Raw genomic sequence first — 15235 nt, forward strand, 5'->3', positions numbered from 1 at the left:
CAAAGTCACGAGTACCTCCATGGTAAAAGGTACTGATACTTCATCCTGATTTCTTATGCAGCTGTGTATTATAGGTCAAAGATTGACAGTCTGTTTGGTGCACAACCTGAGCAACAATAATATTTGTGGCACAGGCAGCTTATGAAAACAAAATGTTGGACGTGGTTGGCATCCAGCACCAGCTGCAGGTTTGTTCCACAAAATGGGGAAAAAAAACCTACTCTCTTTTGCACACTGACTGGCAGTGATTGGGCGGGTCAAAACATGTAGAATAACAAACAAAGGGTAAGGATGCTGATTGGCAGGGGCAAAAATAACAACTCTGACAAACAGAAAAAATCTGAAATATCCACAGAGGTACCATTGTTAATATCACTTAGCTAAAATATGAATGATACCATTTCTTAAAAAAAAGCAGAAGATAAAATAAATACCTAATCATTATCAAGTATTATCGTCTAAAATAGGTAGATTATTTTAAAGATTTGTACATTTTCAGGAAGGATGTGGTTGTTAAGTTATGAGGTCTCTTCTGGTCCATTCTTCTACGCATGAATGCGGTCATTGTGAATTAAAATGCAACCTGTGAACATCCCAGCTAAGATCTGCTGATGATAATCCAGCATGTAGCAGATGGTAAACACTACAGAGATCCTTAAAATAAAGTAAGTAACTGAAATCAATTATGATAATGGAAGTATCTTTATGAATCGAAAGCTGGTTAATACTTCGGCCTCTACAGGTTGTATCAGGTGTGAAACCGCTAAAGTGTTTTTGTGATGTGGTCACAAAGGCAGGCGTTTAATACAGAACCTGAATTTTGAGGAACAACCATAATTATTAATCTTAGTTGCATCATGAAGCGCATCCAGCATAAAACCACTGGGATTTTAAGTTGGAGACAATATAATGTTCCAACAAGACCAGAAGTAGGGGACTGGAGAAATGAGCCATGTTGATAGGATACTGATCCAGTGCCTCTGGTGTCGACCCGCCTTATCCACGCAGGGCTGCTGCTTTTTTAGCTCTTACTGGGCGAAAGGAGTACATCCTGGACAGGTCACCACTTTAATCAGATCTATTTAACATTTTTTCAAACCTAAAACCACACATGAGCATAAATGTAGAACATAGATGTAAAGTAAAAGGAACATTACAGTTTTATTTTTCCCTTTTCTGTCTGGATTCTCAACCCTAACTTTGGCTACATAGCTATTCTGTCTAAAGGAATGAATTATTACTCCTGGATTTCATCATTAAATGTTTTTCTAATTAATTTCCATTGAATGGTTATGTAAAAAATTGGAATATTGAATATGTTGACTCTTGTTTCAGCTGTGTTTTCTATCCAAGTCTTTTATCTGAAACTTATTAACTGCATTAATGGCAAACTTTAGTGGTTGACTGATGTTACTGTTTTTGTACAAAAAATATTACTGATCTTTCTTAATAATTAGATTAAAGCATGCATATAAAGTGCTATTTTGATGCAAATAACAGTTGAACTTGACAGTAGAAACAAGAGATCCCAGGTAGCATGTGTGGACATATTTTATAATCTACATGTGAACAGAAGTGGAGGAAAGATTTGCCACAGAGGAAGGAAACGGGCGCATTTAAGGTTCAAGGTTAGGAACATGGATAACAACCCCAACCATGGATACACCAACCACAGAGCCGCTACACCAAAGGTAGCAGCTCCACTCCACATCAACCCCTACAACCAAACGCCAGAAAACATGTCCACCACATGCAGAGTCGTCCCTTCAACCAGCTACCCCCCAACACGAGGACCAGGCAGTCAGTGGTTTTGGACAGCCATCAGGAGACCTCTGGTTTTTTTTCTGCTGTCATGTTGATTTAAAGAAATCATCGGTTAACTTTAGCCTGCTCTCTTTCTTTTTAGTAGTTTTAGTAATAAGTCCCCCTGACTCGCCTCAGTATGTCCCTATCCATGCCTAAATCCAGCCCATTGCTGAGGCCAAAATAAACAATGGCAGATAAGACTTTGCCTTTGAAGTGGCTCTGCGATATCCCCTACGGTACTACAACAAAAAAGGGTGTAATAGTTTGATCTGCACTGTGGTGGGAGCTAGTTTTGCTTTAGCTTTAACAGGACAAGGATTATTGACTGTCAGGCCTTTGAAGACGGGGACTAACCACAGCACAGCGTGTTTGACGATCCCACCATCTGCTTTTTGAACTACATCACCATCCCTTTTAAAGAGAATAAAAGGAGTAAAAACTATCAACATGAGGCCAGTTAAACGTTTGGCTCAGTGAGGCAAAGAAAATCGTAATGTTACCACAGTATGCCCTGGTGTCCAGAGAGTTAATGTACCATCAGAGGTAGGGAGAAAAAGAAACATTCGTCTTTTCACCCTTTAAATCAGCCATTATTAGGAATATAGAAAACTCATAACCACCTGTCAGCTTCAATGAAGCTTGCACATTGCTTATCTTATTCATACATCTAAACTTTTTCCCCCCTCTGACCATGGCACAGCTCTCTACATATAAAGACCCTCATATGTACATCATCCAGCGGCTGTTGGATCGTCCTGACTCAGCACTCTGTCACTCCTACGTTGTCTTGCCCCTACCCTACTTTCAGGGCTATATGGTGGGATTAGGAGCCTGAGAACTTCCAGCAGACCCTCAGAGAATTGGGAGCATGTTGAACCGCTTTGCTTTGATCCTGCAGACGGAGCAGTTTACAAAGAAACTGTTTTCTGGTACCGTCCCTGTCCGCCTTGGGGTAATAGATTCCCCATCTTCCAGCTGTTTCTCATCCTTTTCTGCCCACTTTGGCTGAAGCTACCGTGTATTTCTTTTGGCAGGTTATCTGTGTGTGAGGGAACGCTGTTTGGAAATGTATGCAGATAAGATCAAAAACTTGCCAGAGGAGCTTAAGAAATAAAACGTTTGAGTTTGCTCCACCATATTTTGTCCCACTTGATCTGAAGAGAATGTTAAAGATGATCCAGCCACGCTCTCTGTGTACGTCTCGGTCTATTACAGACAATCTCCCTGCAGAAAGGACGCATGCTGAAATACTTAGAAATGCAGAGTTGGAGCTGCTTCCAAACCTGCTCTCCCTCCCTGCTTCACAGGGTCCTTCTTGTTTAGATGCGTGGCATAAAGAAGCAAAGGAAGCAGATTATCCTGTCTGTCACAGTCTAAAGAAAAAATTACCTGCAGCTGCCATTTAGTCCTTTCATTCATCCATATTTCATAAGTCGGATCCCAAAGCGAGATATTATATCTGAATTTATGCTTTTTTTCCCTTCAACAAAACAACTGGAGTTGATATGGAAAGGAAATGGTGCAATGTTGTGTGTTAAAAGCATATCTTCCTCATAACAGGGCTTCGTGAGACAGCCACCATTTCCCCCCAGAGACACAGGAGTCTGCTTCTTTTGAAATGTTTTTTCCAGGTTGAATGAAGGACGTCTTCAGTAAACATCAGAATGAGAATACTAAAAAAAAATTATTTATTTGTATTTTTTTATTAAAGCATTTTGAAAGATAATCAGATTTAATGAATTTTAAGACCTTAATTTAAAAAAATAATAATTTAATTAATTTTTAGGATTTTTAATGACGTGTTGAAACCCTGTAAGTGTTAAAGTTCCTTTTACTTTAAATTCTAGAACTCAGACTTTGGGGATCCTAAATTAAAACAAAACAAAACAATGAAATTTTGAGTTTTGTGAAAAGAAAATAGAAAATAAAGATCTGATGAATCTACAACTTCACTCCGAAGAGTCTTTAACTTCCGTTAATTTATTTATTAGGTTGAGCACATTTTAGATGCAGGTGATAAAAATGCAGTTTAAACCCAGTAAAACTAAAAGTCCCTTTAGTTTAGCATCTGACTTCTGAATGAAACACACTTCGGTAAAAGGTTCATGACTAATGCTCATACCACACATCCTGCAGGTTAAATTAACTAAAGATTTGTGGATTATTACAAAGCTCCTCTGAGCTCAAACTTATTCATACAAATGGCTATGACTTTGAATTAAAAAGTGAATTCAGATACCTGACAGTAAAAGTGATCGAGACTCTAGGAGACAGAATTAATGCAGTCCAATTAAATTCACTTTTTGTAACGACACATTTCTGCTTAGAATATACAGTAGGAGTATTTCTTAGCCTTTAAACCATTAGCAGTACCAAAAAAATCCTACTCTGAGCGAGGATCTGGTCCCCTGATAGAAGGAAAGTTAGGCTACCAAAAGATCCAGGTGTAAGAGCCACAGTCAAAATACAGGCTAATAACAGCATATTTGGTACAAAAGGTTCAGAGACGTTCTAGAAAACAATGTTCAAAAACCCTAAATGAAAGAGACACAAAAGGACATCTCAGTATCTACTTCCTCTTTAACTGTAAAATAACAGTTTAAGATGAAAACCAGAGAGCTTCAAGCATTATTGGTGGTTCTAGAAAGGGACCAGTAGGGACCAGTAGGGACCAGTGGTCCTGGCTCCTGTTTGGAGCCTGTACTAAAAACATACTGCTAAAACCGAAACATAGTCAATTTCTCTTGAAAGATGTGCATTCTACCCTGTTTTAAAGTAGGTAGGTTCGCACATTTTTTACAGTGGAATAAGAATGAGCATTTAGAGTAAGAAAACCCCCCCCAAAAAAACTCATCAAATCTACACTAATCTAACCGGCAGATCAATATAATTATTTACACATGTTAAGGGCAGATACACTTAATTTAAGAAAGTTGTACCGTCTTAGATCCACTTTTGCAATGTGATATAAAAAAATTTTTTTCTCATGATGATATGCATTGATAGAAGAACCTCTTACTAGTTTGTTATTTAGATCAGTTCAAGGTTTTGTCCTTTACAATTCATCCAGCAGTTATTTAGAGATTGCAGCCAGTTTTAAAGTCGTAGAGAAACGGCCGTTCCAACAGTTGCATTTCCGAAATCTCCCCAGTGGTGCCCGACTTTACACGAGTGAATAAAGTGAATGTGATTAGTCGTTTATCAAGAGGGCGGGGTTGTTGTGGTGGAAGGTTCGCAAGCAAGTTTGACTGTTACCAGTTGGTCGGAAGCATCTTGCTAACCAGTTAGTAACTTAGTGCTAGTAGGTTCCCAATGGGAAATTCCATTGGGACCAAGTAGCACTAAATTGGTGACTTAGAAACGACACTGTCAAGGAACGCTATGGTCAGAGGAAACATGCAAGAGGAGGAGAGTTTAGTGTTGGAGGTCGTGGATGAGTCTCCTCCGTCATCCATTCTTTATTTAGAGGAGGAAAGCGGGGACGAAGATGCTGTGGAAGAGGATGCCAGGGCGGCAGAAGCTTGGTTTGGTGTAGAAGGCTTCCAGCCGTACATGTTTGAGCCCTTGCCTCGCAACGCTGCCAGTTCTGTTAGCTCTACGCCTGCTGAAGACACAGACGTCCATCCCCGTGAACACTGAGACGGAACTCAATGGGAAAGGAAATGATTCTTATTTCAACTGTTGCTTATATTAGCTGAGACATATGAATCAAGATAACCATTGATACATGTGATTGGCCAAATTTAGGTGTATAAGCGGACGTATTACTAACTGGCATAAGAAAGTTTTTTTTTTCTTTTGTAATAGAAATTTAAAAAATTTTGGAACAATATTTAAATATGACTTCCCTACGACTTTAAGCTTCAGCCAAACAGAGACAGGATGACAGTTTTCATCTGTTAGATCAGGAGTTTTGCAACCTCCTCTTTGCGGCTCAACATATATACTAAATAATCTTCTTTGTTTGCTTTTTTGTATGTGTTTTTTTTTATACTTTTGTTCTGTGTCCGCATTAAAAAACAAAACATGACCCTACTCTGGCCCCTAGTTATAGAAAATCAACTCCCTGCTTATACTGTAATAATAGCATCAGCCCAGTTCAGCGGTTGTTCTACAGGAAAGCCTTTGGTAGAGGACAGGCCATGGGAATTTAACACTCAAAATTAAACCTGGGATAATTTTATTCAGATGATGCCACAACAGATGACAGCTGACATGTTCCATTTGATTAAGATGGGAAAAACATGTATGTGGATCATATTTCATTAGGTGAGTGTTCTCATGACTCTTAAAAATTCATATATGTAGGACAGAAAAAAGTGTGGCTTGATTGTGTAAAAGGTGGTTGAAGGATGACACCAGCTGAAATACAGTTTCCATATGTTCAACCTTATTAAAAACTTTTTATGAAGGAGTTTTTAATACCTTAACTTAAAAACAAAACAAGCCTGCTGTTTCTAGATGGGCTTGGTTGAGTTGTAAAGGACTTCTAATGAGCTGGGACTATATTAACTCTCCAAAGGGACCAAATCTCAGAAAAAGCAAATCTGTCCTTTAACCTGATGCAGCAGATGGTTTGTTTCACAGAAACATCTGGGAGAGCCTCTACAGAAACTGTTTGGAAAAGGTCAGGCACCTTTAAAAATACTTAGCAACTGATGGAATGAGGTATCTGTCAAAGTCAAAACAGGACCTCGACGAACCCCCACCCCCCGCCCCCCTTTCTGTTGGACTACAGGAAGTCCAACAGAACACGTCAGCCATCAAAAGACCTCATACCTGCTGGTACATGAAGCTTAACCACCTGAACTTTGCTGTTTCTTTTCTGCTTTTGATACAGCAATACAAACAGGATCAAACTCATTCATATGACCGGGATCCATCCCATCAAACTAAAAACATATTAACCCTTTATAGGGCACTCAGTGAAATACTTTGAAAATCTAAATTTAAAGCCAATTGTGTTATTGGAATCCAGGAAAACACCTTATTACCTTTGTTACATAAAAAGAAAAAAAAGGACATTTTGATGGCAAATATTAATGTCAATGTAATAACAAGAAATGTCAACTTGCACGCATATATTAAGAAAAATAGTGCATCTATTCATGAAAAACACTGAGAGTGAAACAAACACATCAGGTACAGCCACGTAGCAGTATCTTCGCTGAATGGCTGGATATAGATCTTGTGCTTCTAGACCTCACTGAGGGAGGTGATCAAAAATGGTAACCTGAACTATAAAGGTTTAATAACTATCAGGCGTCTGCAGAAGCATTTCTATAATATTCAGTTTTATTGGTCAACCAGCTGCTAACATTTGTGGAAAATAAGATTATTTAGGAGAACATTGGTCTGTTTAAAAACAGATCCTCATTAAAGACAAAGTCGTTTCCTGCTGGATCGGACATTTTTGGTGACTTCTACCACGACTTTTTGGTTGAATAATTGAGCTGTTTGCCACTTTGACAAAAGTTTGGATGTTGATATATTATCACCTCCGTTTTTTTAACTATCCCATGGACATCTATACACTCCCCAAAGCACACAGGCATAGCTTAAGGGTTTTAGGAGCTATGCTTTCATCTCGTATCTTAGGGCCCTTCCACTCCCCATTAGGTGGGGGGAGGGATGGAGAACTGATTTGGAAGCTTCGACTTTTCATGGCTTCTTTTCTTTCAAAACAAAAGATTATTCAATTATTGTTTGTAATAGACATTTTCCCCCTTTGCCGACCCTCAGACAGGGCAGGAGATCAAAGACAGCTTTGTCTTTTATAGGCCAATGGAGCTGAAGTCTGGTGCATACCAGCTCCCAGGTTTTATTTAAGGTTACTTGAGGGCCAAAAGGCTGCGGAAGAAGACAGAGATCTGAGCTGTGATAACAGTGGAGGCTAAGAACATAGCAGTGAAAGAGGGACTCTACTTGTTCTGCATGAGAAAGATGTCATTAGATTTAACTACATGAAGATCAGATTTTAATTATATAGAAAAGATCCTGGATGGGGCCTGACAGCAATTGTGAGATGAATTGATTTCATTTACACAATGAACTAAAAAAGCAATGACACTTAAGGATAAAAAGTGTTTCTCATGTGCAAAAATATGGCAGAATTAGATGCACCTGCTTTAGCACAGGAGTGGGCATTGTTTTCTCTCTCAGGGGCCACTTCCGTTTCCAATAAATCATCTGAGAGTCACACTAAAAATGTAAATAGCGTGATAATGCAACAATTATAAATGTATTAAATCATGGTCTTAGTTGTATTTGTTTTGAAAACATTTGTAAATTTTTGTGTTGGGATGTGGTTTGAATTTTTCATCAAGTTAATTACAAGGTCTGCTATCGCAATAATCGCATTCAATCTAAAGCTATAAATGAACAAAACTAAACCAAATTTTCAAGTCAAAAACCCGTTTTGATGCTAAAATGTTGAAGAAATAATCATATGAGCACAGCAACACATGCCTTTAATCGTTTATTTATGGTATTGAACCGTTAGATTGGTTGAAAGTTATAATACTTGAGCTTTATTTTTTAAAAACTGGATATTTTTTGCTTTTTTCTTTGGAAAAAAAATCTCCTCTATAGAAGTGTGATCAGTCTGTAAACATTAATTGTAGCACGATTCCTTCCACTAACTATTGTAAAACAGGAAATATAGCAATAAGGCATAAATAAATTGCCTGCAAAAGGGAATATAAGCTTCATTTCTACTACTGAACGGACTATGCCAGTTAAGCTCTGCACAGATCTTTGCCTTTAGGAGTCTAACAAATGCTATTCAATATGGAGCGTTAAGTGGATTGATTGCAAAAAAAAAAAAGCTTGTCTTTGATTGGCGATTGGTGCGATTTATTTTTTATACAGTTAAACAAGTCACGATCACAGAGATCAGGCAGAGCACAGTGAGTGTGCGCAGAAATCGTCAATCGAGCAAAATAAGGACCACGGGTGGTGAATTTTAGTTTGCCAGAGTTGACCTCGAGGCAGAACAGGTTTGAGCGATGGGGGTAGGCGTGAGTACTGGCATGTGTGTTGCGATATTATACATTTCCCAATATAATATCACTATATTGCACTATCACTTTATGTTGCAATATTCTTTCTAGCTATCCCAATTACATTTTCGACAATCCATCCATTCATCCATTTTCTTATGCTTTATCCGGGGCCAGGTCACAGAGGCAGCGGTTTAAACAGAGATGCCCAGACTTCCCGATCAACACACACCTCCTCCAGCTGCTCTGGGGGGACCCTGAGGCGACACCAGGCCAGCTCAGAGACATAGTCCCTCCAGTGTGTCCTGGGCCTTCCACAAGGTCTCCTGCCAATGGGACATGCCTGGAACACCTCCCAAGGGAGGCGACCAGGAGGCATCTGGAACAGATGCCCGAGCCCACTCAGCAGGCTCCTTTCGACGTAGAGGAGCAAAGACTCTACTCAGAGCTCCTCCAGGATAACTGAGCTCCTCCCCCGTTCTAGAAGGGTGCGCCCAGCCACCCTGTGAAGGATATTCATCTAATTATTTAGTTTATTTACAACTGATCACATATTAAATGTTTGAATCATGTATAACAGAGGCCACGGACTAGCGGACCACGGTCCGGATCTGGACACACCTGCTGGCTAATCCGGACCCAACCTGATTTAAAACATTTAATGCATTTACTGCATGTTGTCCAATCACACTGTCTAACTTCACTTGCCCCACTTCTCCTGTTAATGCGGTAAAGCCCTCCATAGCGTTCGGCATCAGGCTACATGTGATACACCTTAGCCAATGAGCTGCTGTCAGTCTGGGTTGCTGCTGCTGCTACTTTTAGACACAGCAGGCAAACCTGTGGCAAGCCGGGCGATGGGAAAGAAGGAGAAGATGATGAGAAAAAGAGNAAGCAGGATTCTCCACTAGGGCTGGGTAAAAAAATCGATTTAATCGATATTGAATCGATTCCTTTACATTTTTGCAAAATCGATGTCTAGAGAATGAGATCGATTCACTTTATTGTGACCCACGTGACATTCATATTCAAAGGTGCAGGAAAGATGCACTCAAGATTACTTCAAGCCAGACAGCTGCAAATATACCCAATAGGTTGACTGAAGACATTAACAAAGGTCCAGAAAACACCCTGTAGTTGTTACAGACAATGCTGAAAATATGGTTTGTGCAGAGGAGATAATGCAGCCCACGCATATCTGCTGTGTCACGTCTGCCTGCTCGAGTGAGGCTTCACTTTTTCACTTTTCACAAACAAGTTTGCACTTATGAGACAGTTTTGTTCACATCTCATGATTTAACTGTCTGATTTAAAAGTTTGCACTTTGTGTTTAATGTGAAAGTAAAAAAGAAAATAAATTAGTATTTTAAAACACAGTTGAACCACTTTAATTATTGTAAAAACAGATCGAATTGAAATTAATCGATTTAGAACTGTATGAATCAAAGTTGAATCGATTCAAGACTTTAGCGAAAATACCCAGGCCTATTCTCCGACATGAAAAGAAACAAAAATAAATATGGATCCAGGCTCAGAATGAGCTCCTTGATATGTGCTTTAGAATGGCTTTGTCTCCATTCAAACCCAGGTTTAAAGCCTTGCAGGGCAGCATAAAGCCCACTGCCAACATTAAGACAGAAAAAAGAAAGAAAATGGTCAGTTCAGGTGTTTTATTAAAAAAAAGTGAGCCGGGAAATTGTCTATTTACCAAACTGAAAGATTTTTGTTCTCTACTTCAAAAACAATTTAGATTTTAGAATTATTTAAAAATTCAATGTATAACAGATGCATAATCATTTTATTTATGCATAAGCATTTTATTTCAGTGTTAAATTCTGTTTAAACTAACGGATTATAATTAACAGTGTCTCCGGACCTTTACTGGTTGTTGATTTTCTTTATCCAGACCCTGCTGAGTTTTAATTGGTTACCCCTGATGTGTAAGATAAATAAGTAAATAAATACATAAATAAATATTCCATCTTTTTATTTTATTGTAAATTCATTTATTTCTTTATGTGTTTTTGCCCTGCATATAGCCCAGGGTTCACATCATGATTGTTAAAACCCATCTCCTGACCCCTACGTTGGGAAGCCCTGGTCTAAGGAATAACTTGCAGGAATGTTAGAACATTGTGCAGCCGAGACACGGAAAGGCCTCTAGAGAACCGGCTTATTCTTTGAATTGTTTTGTCTTAGGGATGCTTTGCCAGCTGGACTCGTCCAGAAGTGTTTTATGTTACACAACAGACGTTTTGGCTAAAAACCATGTGGTTTCACTTGCTGTTATATTGAGCTGTGTATTTATTTGGTGGTTGGACTTCCAATAATATATATTTTTAGGAATTTTCAACAGTGTTTTTATAAAAAAAAAAAAAAAAAGTTGTCTAATTTCAGAAAAATAAAAGCTTTTAGCATTTTTGATCACAGTTTGCTGAGGCAAAATCTACATGTAGCTTTATAGCGTATATAAGTTTTTCTTCATTCTTACCATCGCACCATCAGACCATGTTCCAGGAAGTTCTTTAAGTTGGGTAGCGTCTGCTGCAGGTCTGGGGTGGTCAAGCCGTGCTGATATCTCAGCTGCAACACAAGAGAAGAAAACATTACCAACACTGCGAAAAAAAAAAACCCCACACATCCAGCTCGCTGTCACCAACGTACTGTATCACTCTGAAGCATGTTACTGGCATGTTTGGAGAACAAAGAAAAAAAAAACATCCCTTATGAACACGTCTAAAGTCTACATTCTTCCTCTATGACACGTTTTTATTCCCTCCTTCAGACTATTACTCATCTGGACACACAATGGCCACCTTCCCCTGATAACAGGCATGTTGATAACGAGCAAGGTGTGCTGAAAGACAGGAGAGGAAATGTGGGCAGGAAGAAAAAAACACCTCTGATAAAACATCTGGACCAAATGGGGCTGAAAACGCTTCATGAAGCTCATTAGGTTGTCCAGCAGACTCTCCCACTGCTTTTAGCGCGCGCCCCCCCCTCATTAATCTTGGCCTTGAACAGTTTCTTGTTGCAGCTCAGCTCTTTATTTCATGATGATAGAATCTAATCCAGTAAAAAAGACACAAAAAAAACAACAAGGCCACCTTGAAGCGTAGGCTGAGGCACCAGATGTCCCCCCTCCCCTCCCTGAAGTGATGTCAGAGCAATGCCAGCCATCATCCCGTTGAGTTTATTTAACCTATGTGCCCGGACAGCAGAGGAGCATCACGCCACACATCCAGAGTATATCTCTGAGGCCCAAATGTCACACAGGACGCCTCCACCAACCCACATCTGTTCTGTTTCCTCTTGGCTACCACGGCAACCTGCTTTCCCCCCCCTACTTCCTCTGCCACACACACCTGAGACAAATCGACTCGCACAGCCCATTAAGTCATTTTAACAGGCTGTTTTTTTTTTTATACGGAGAGGATAATAGATGAATGACTTAATGATGAGAAATAAAAAAAAAAAAATAAGTAAAAAGATGGCCTCTGAGGCCTCAGGTCGCTGGTCCTGGTAAGGAAGGAATTGTTTCACACTTCATCAGGAAATTCAGGGCGTCAGCAGACCATAATGTTCATCAATATTTCACTACGGAGTATTATGGCCAGGCTAGAGATTTTTTTTTCTTCTTCTATTTCGAGAATACAGCCGTAACATTGCAAGAATAACGTCGTAAAATTATGAGAATAAAGTCACAACGAGAAAAGCCATAAAATTACAAGAATAAAGTCGTAACAATATGAGAATAAAGTAATAAAAATATGGGAATAAAGTCATAAAATTACAAGAAAAAAAGTCTTAATATTACGGGAAAAAAGTCACACCGAGAATAGTCGTAAAGTCATAATATTAAGAGAATAAAGTCCTAAAATACAGAGAAACAAGTTGTATTTTATGACAACTCTTACAAAAAGCACTTTCTTCACTAAATTGAGGAATGTCGAGCATCATGTGAAGTTATTCTTTGGCTCTGGTTCGACAAATAAGGAAATCTTTTCCCACCAGCATCAAATTGGGCAGGATGACAAAGTGGACTCAGATTGCTGATTGGTGGAGCTGGTCGGCCGTCATCTGCTGGTTGGGGCTCGAAGGTTTCTTTCTGAAACAGGTTGTTGCATGATGACTTAATTTCCCGTAATATTACAACTTTATTCTCATAATTTTATGACTTTTTCTTGTACCGTTACCACTTTATTCTCAAAAGAAAAATAAATCTCTAACCTGACCCTAATACTCCCTCGTATAACACACATCAGATTTTATGACAGAGGCTTTTTCATTTACTGATAAAACCTTTCCTAACTTTCTGAGCTTGAGCAGAAATGCTTTTTATTTATTCTAAATAAAATACTGGCATACAGTTCTTCAACAAAATCATTTACAGCTCAACTCCTGCTAATCAGTCTTTATAAGCTGCCACTATTGCATTTATAATGTTGCAAATAGTCCTTTAAAAGTTTTACAACCAATAACTAAACATGTAGCTTCGTATGATTTTGTGTTTTGGATCAAGACAACATGTGACTAAACCGTTGATTAGAAGGAAAATGAATGTAATATCATAATATTAATCTTATATAAAAAGATAAAATACAAATTGAGCAGGTTAGCGTTCATTAAGCTCCATTGTATCAATGTTAAGCGTTTCTAAATGTCAACGCAAATTAAAAACTCTATATTGATGACAAATGGAAATTAAATCATAATAGATGTAGGCAGGAAGGATTTTCACTGTGTTTAACAGTCTGATGAAGAGGACTGTCACTGCTGTCCATAATCTTCTTTACTTAAGTATTTCTAAGTGATAACTTTTCTTTGTTAAATGATCTGCAGAGGCTCAAGATGAGTTCCTATAACAGAGCTGGCCTTTTTTATTAGCTTGAGCTGTTTTAATTCACTGCAAAAAAACTAAATCTAGATAAGTCCTTTTTTCTTAAAATAAGTACATTTGTTCTTGGATTGAGGTAAAAGAGATATTTTGCCAATGGAACAAGACAATTTACACTTAAAATAAGAAAACACAATTGCATTGTCTTATTTCAAGTGCATGTTATCTAATTAACTTATTTTAAGAGTAAAATTACTCATTCCATTGGCAAACTAGCTCATTTACCTACTCAAATTAAGGATAAATACACTTAGTTTAAGAAATTTTTACTTATTTCTAGATCTTTTTTTGCAGTGATTCGATCTGATACTGTTACACCAACAGATGAAGGTGGAAGAGATCCCACTCTCCACAACACTAGAGAAGATACGAAGCACTTTGCTGCAAACACTGAGCTTCCTGTAGAAGAACAGTCTGCTCTGTTCCTTCTAGTAGATGACTTCAGTTTGTTGTCCAAGTGAACACAAGGGTGTTTATACTCCTCCACTTCTTCTCCCTTCATTTTAACAGGATTCAACTTTTTCCTGAAATTCATTGGCGCTCTGTACTCAGCTTCTTCTACATCTTTGATGCACCCAATTATTGCAGTCATCCCAGCATTTCTGGAGATGACAGGACTCTGTCTGCTACTAGAAATCAGATGTATACAGAGTAAAGAGGAATGGGGAGAGTACCGCCCCTTGTGGTGCTCTTGACTACTTGATCAGACAGCTGACCCTTCAGTCTAACAAACTGTGGTCTGTTTATCTCTGATTCCTCCACCTGAGTCTTCTGTAGTTTCTGGTTTAGCTTTCCACAAACAGACACATCTGTCCTCAAACAGTTTGGATGGATAGACAGAGTTTTCTGAACATAAATATCCAAGCTCTGTGAGATCTTGTTTAGTTTATTCATGTTTTAACTTTGACACATGGATTTAAAATAACCTAAGAAAATCAGTTGATATCTAGTACATTTCTTCCAGGACTTTAATAGGTATGGCTGCATCCATTTCGCATAGATGCCGATCATGTTCCCTATCCTAAGAGAGGAAATGCCTCCCTACAGCATAAAACTGCCCCCTACTTTCTCTATATTGTAAATTTTCAATCACAGGAAGAATCTTTAATCTTCTACAATAACATTCTTTTTTTGTAGATACCTGCAAAAAGGCTGTTGGTGATCCAATAATTCTTACTATGCAGTGAGATATATTTATTGTGTGTCTGATACTGATGCGCTTCCTCATTTAGAATATATGCGTTAAGATATATATCTGCCTGAGACCTGAAGACTCGGGACTGGTTCTAACACATTCACTAAGAAACACCAAACTGTGACTGAACTATTTCTTTTGTTGTTAAACAGAAGATTCAAATCTAAGTTCTAAGAATAGAGCTAATTAATTAGCCACATAAATTAGCATTGGGCAGCTTAAGAAGAAATCCTGTTACTTTGTGTTTAAAGAGAATTTGAAGGATGCTTAGGTTTCTTAGGCTTTGTTGAGATCATTTTTGCTGCTGTTTTGAATACGTAAAATACCTAATCCTGT

The 15235-nt window shown here is 38.4% G+C and overlaps 1 protein-coding gene across 1 annotated transcript in view; it reads right to left on the reverse strand.

Annotated features, from left to right (window-relative positions):
• Positions 1-15235, reverse strand: part of uvrag (UV radiation resistance associated) — a 173284-nt gene that overhangs the window by 7185 nt on the left and 150864 nt on the right. The window contains exon 14 of the mRNA XM_015394627.1: positions 11299-11390. Within this exon, the coding sequence (XP_015250113.1) occupies positions 11299-11390 (92 nt within the window). The remainder of the gene's footprint in view (positions 1-11298; positions 11391-15235) is intronic.

Source organism: Cyprinodon variegatus, unplaced genomic scaffold, assembly GCF_000732505.1.
Source record: "Cyprinodon variegatus isolate N-32 unplaced genomic scaffold, C_variegatus-1.0 Scaffold700, whole genome shotgun sequence".
NCBI classification, from domain to species: Eukaryota; Metazoa; Chordata; class Actinopteri; order Cyprinodontiformes; family Cyprinodontidae; genus Cyprinodon; species Cyprinodon variegatus.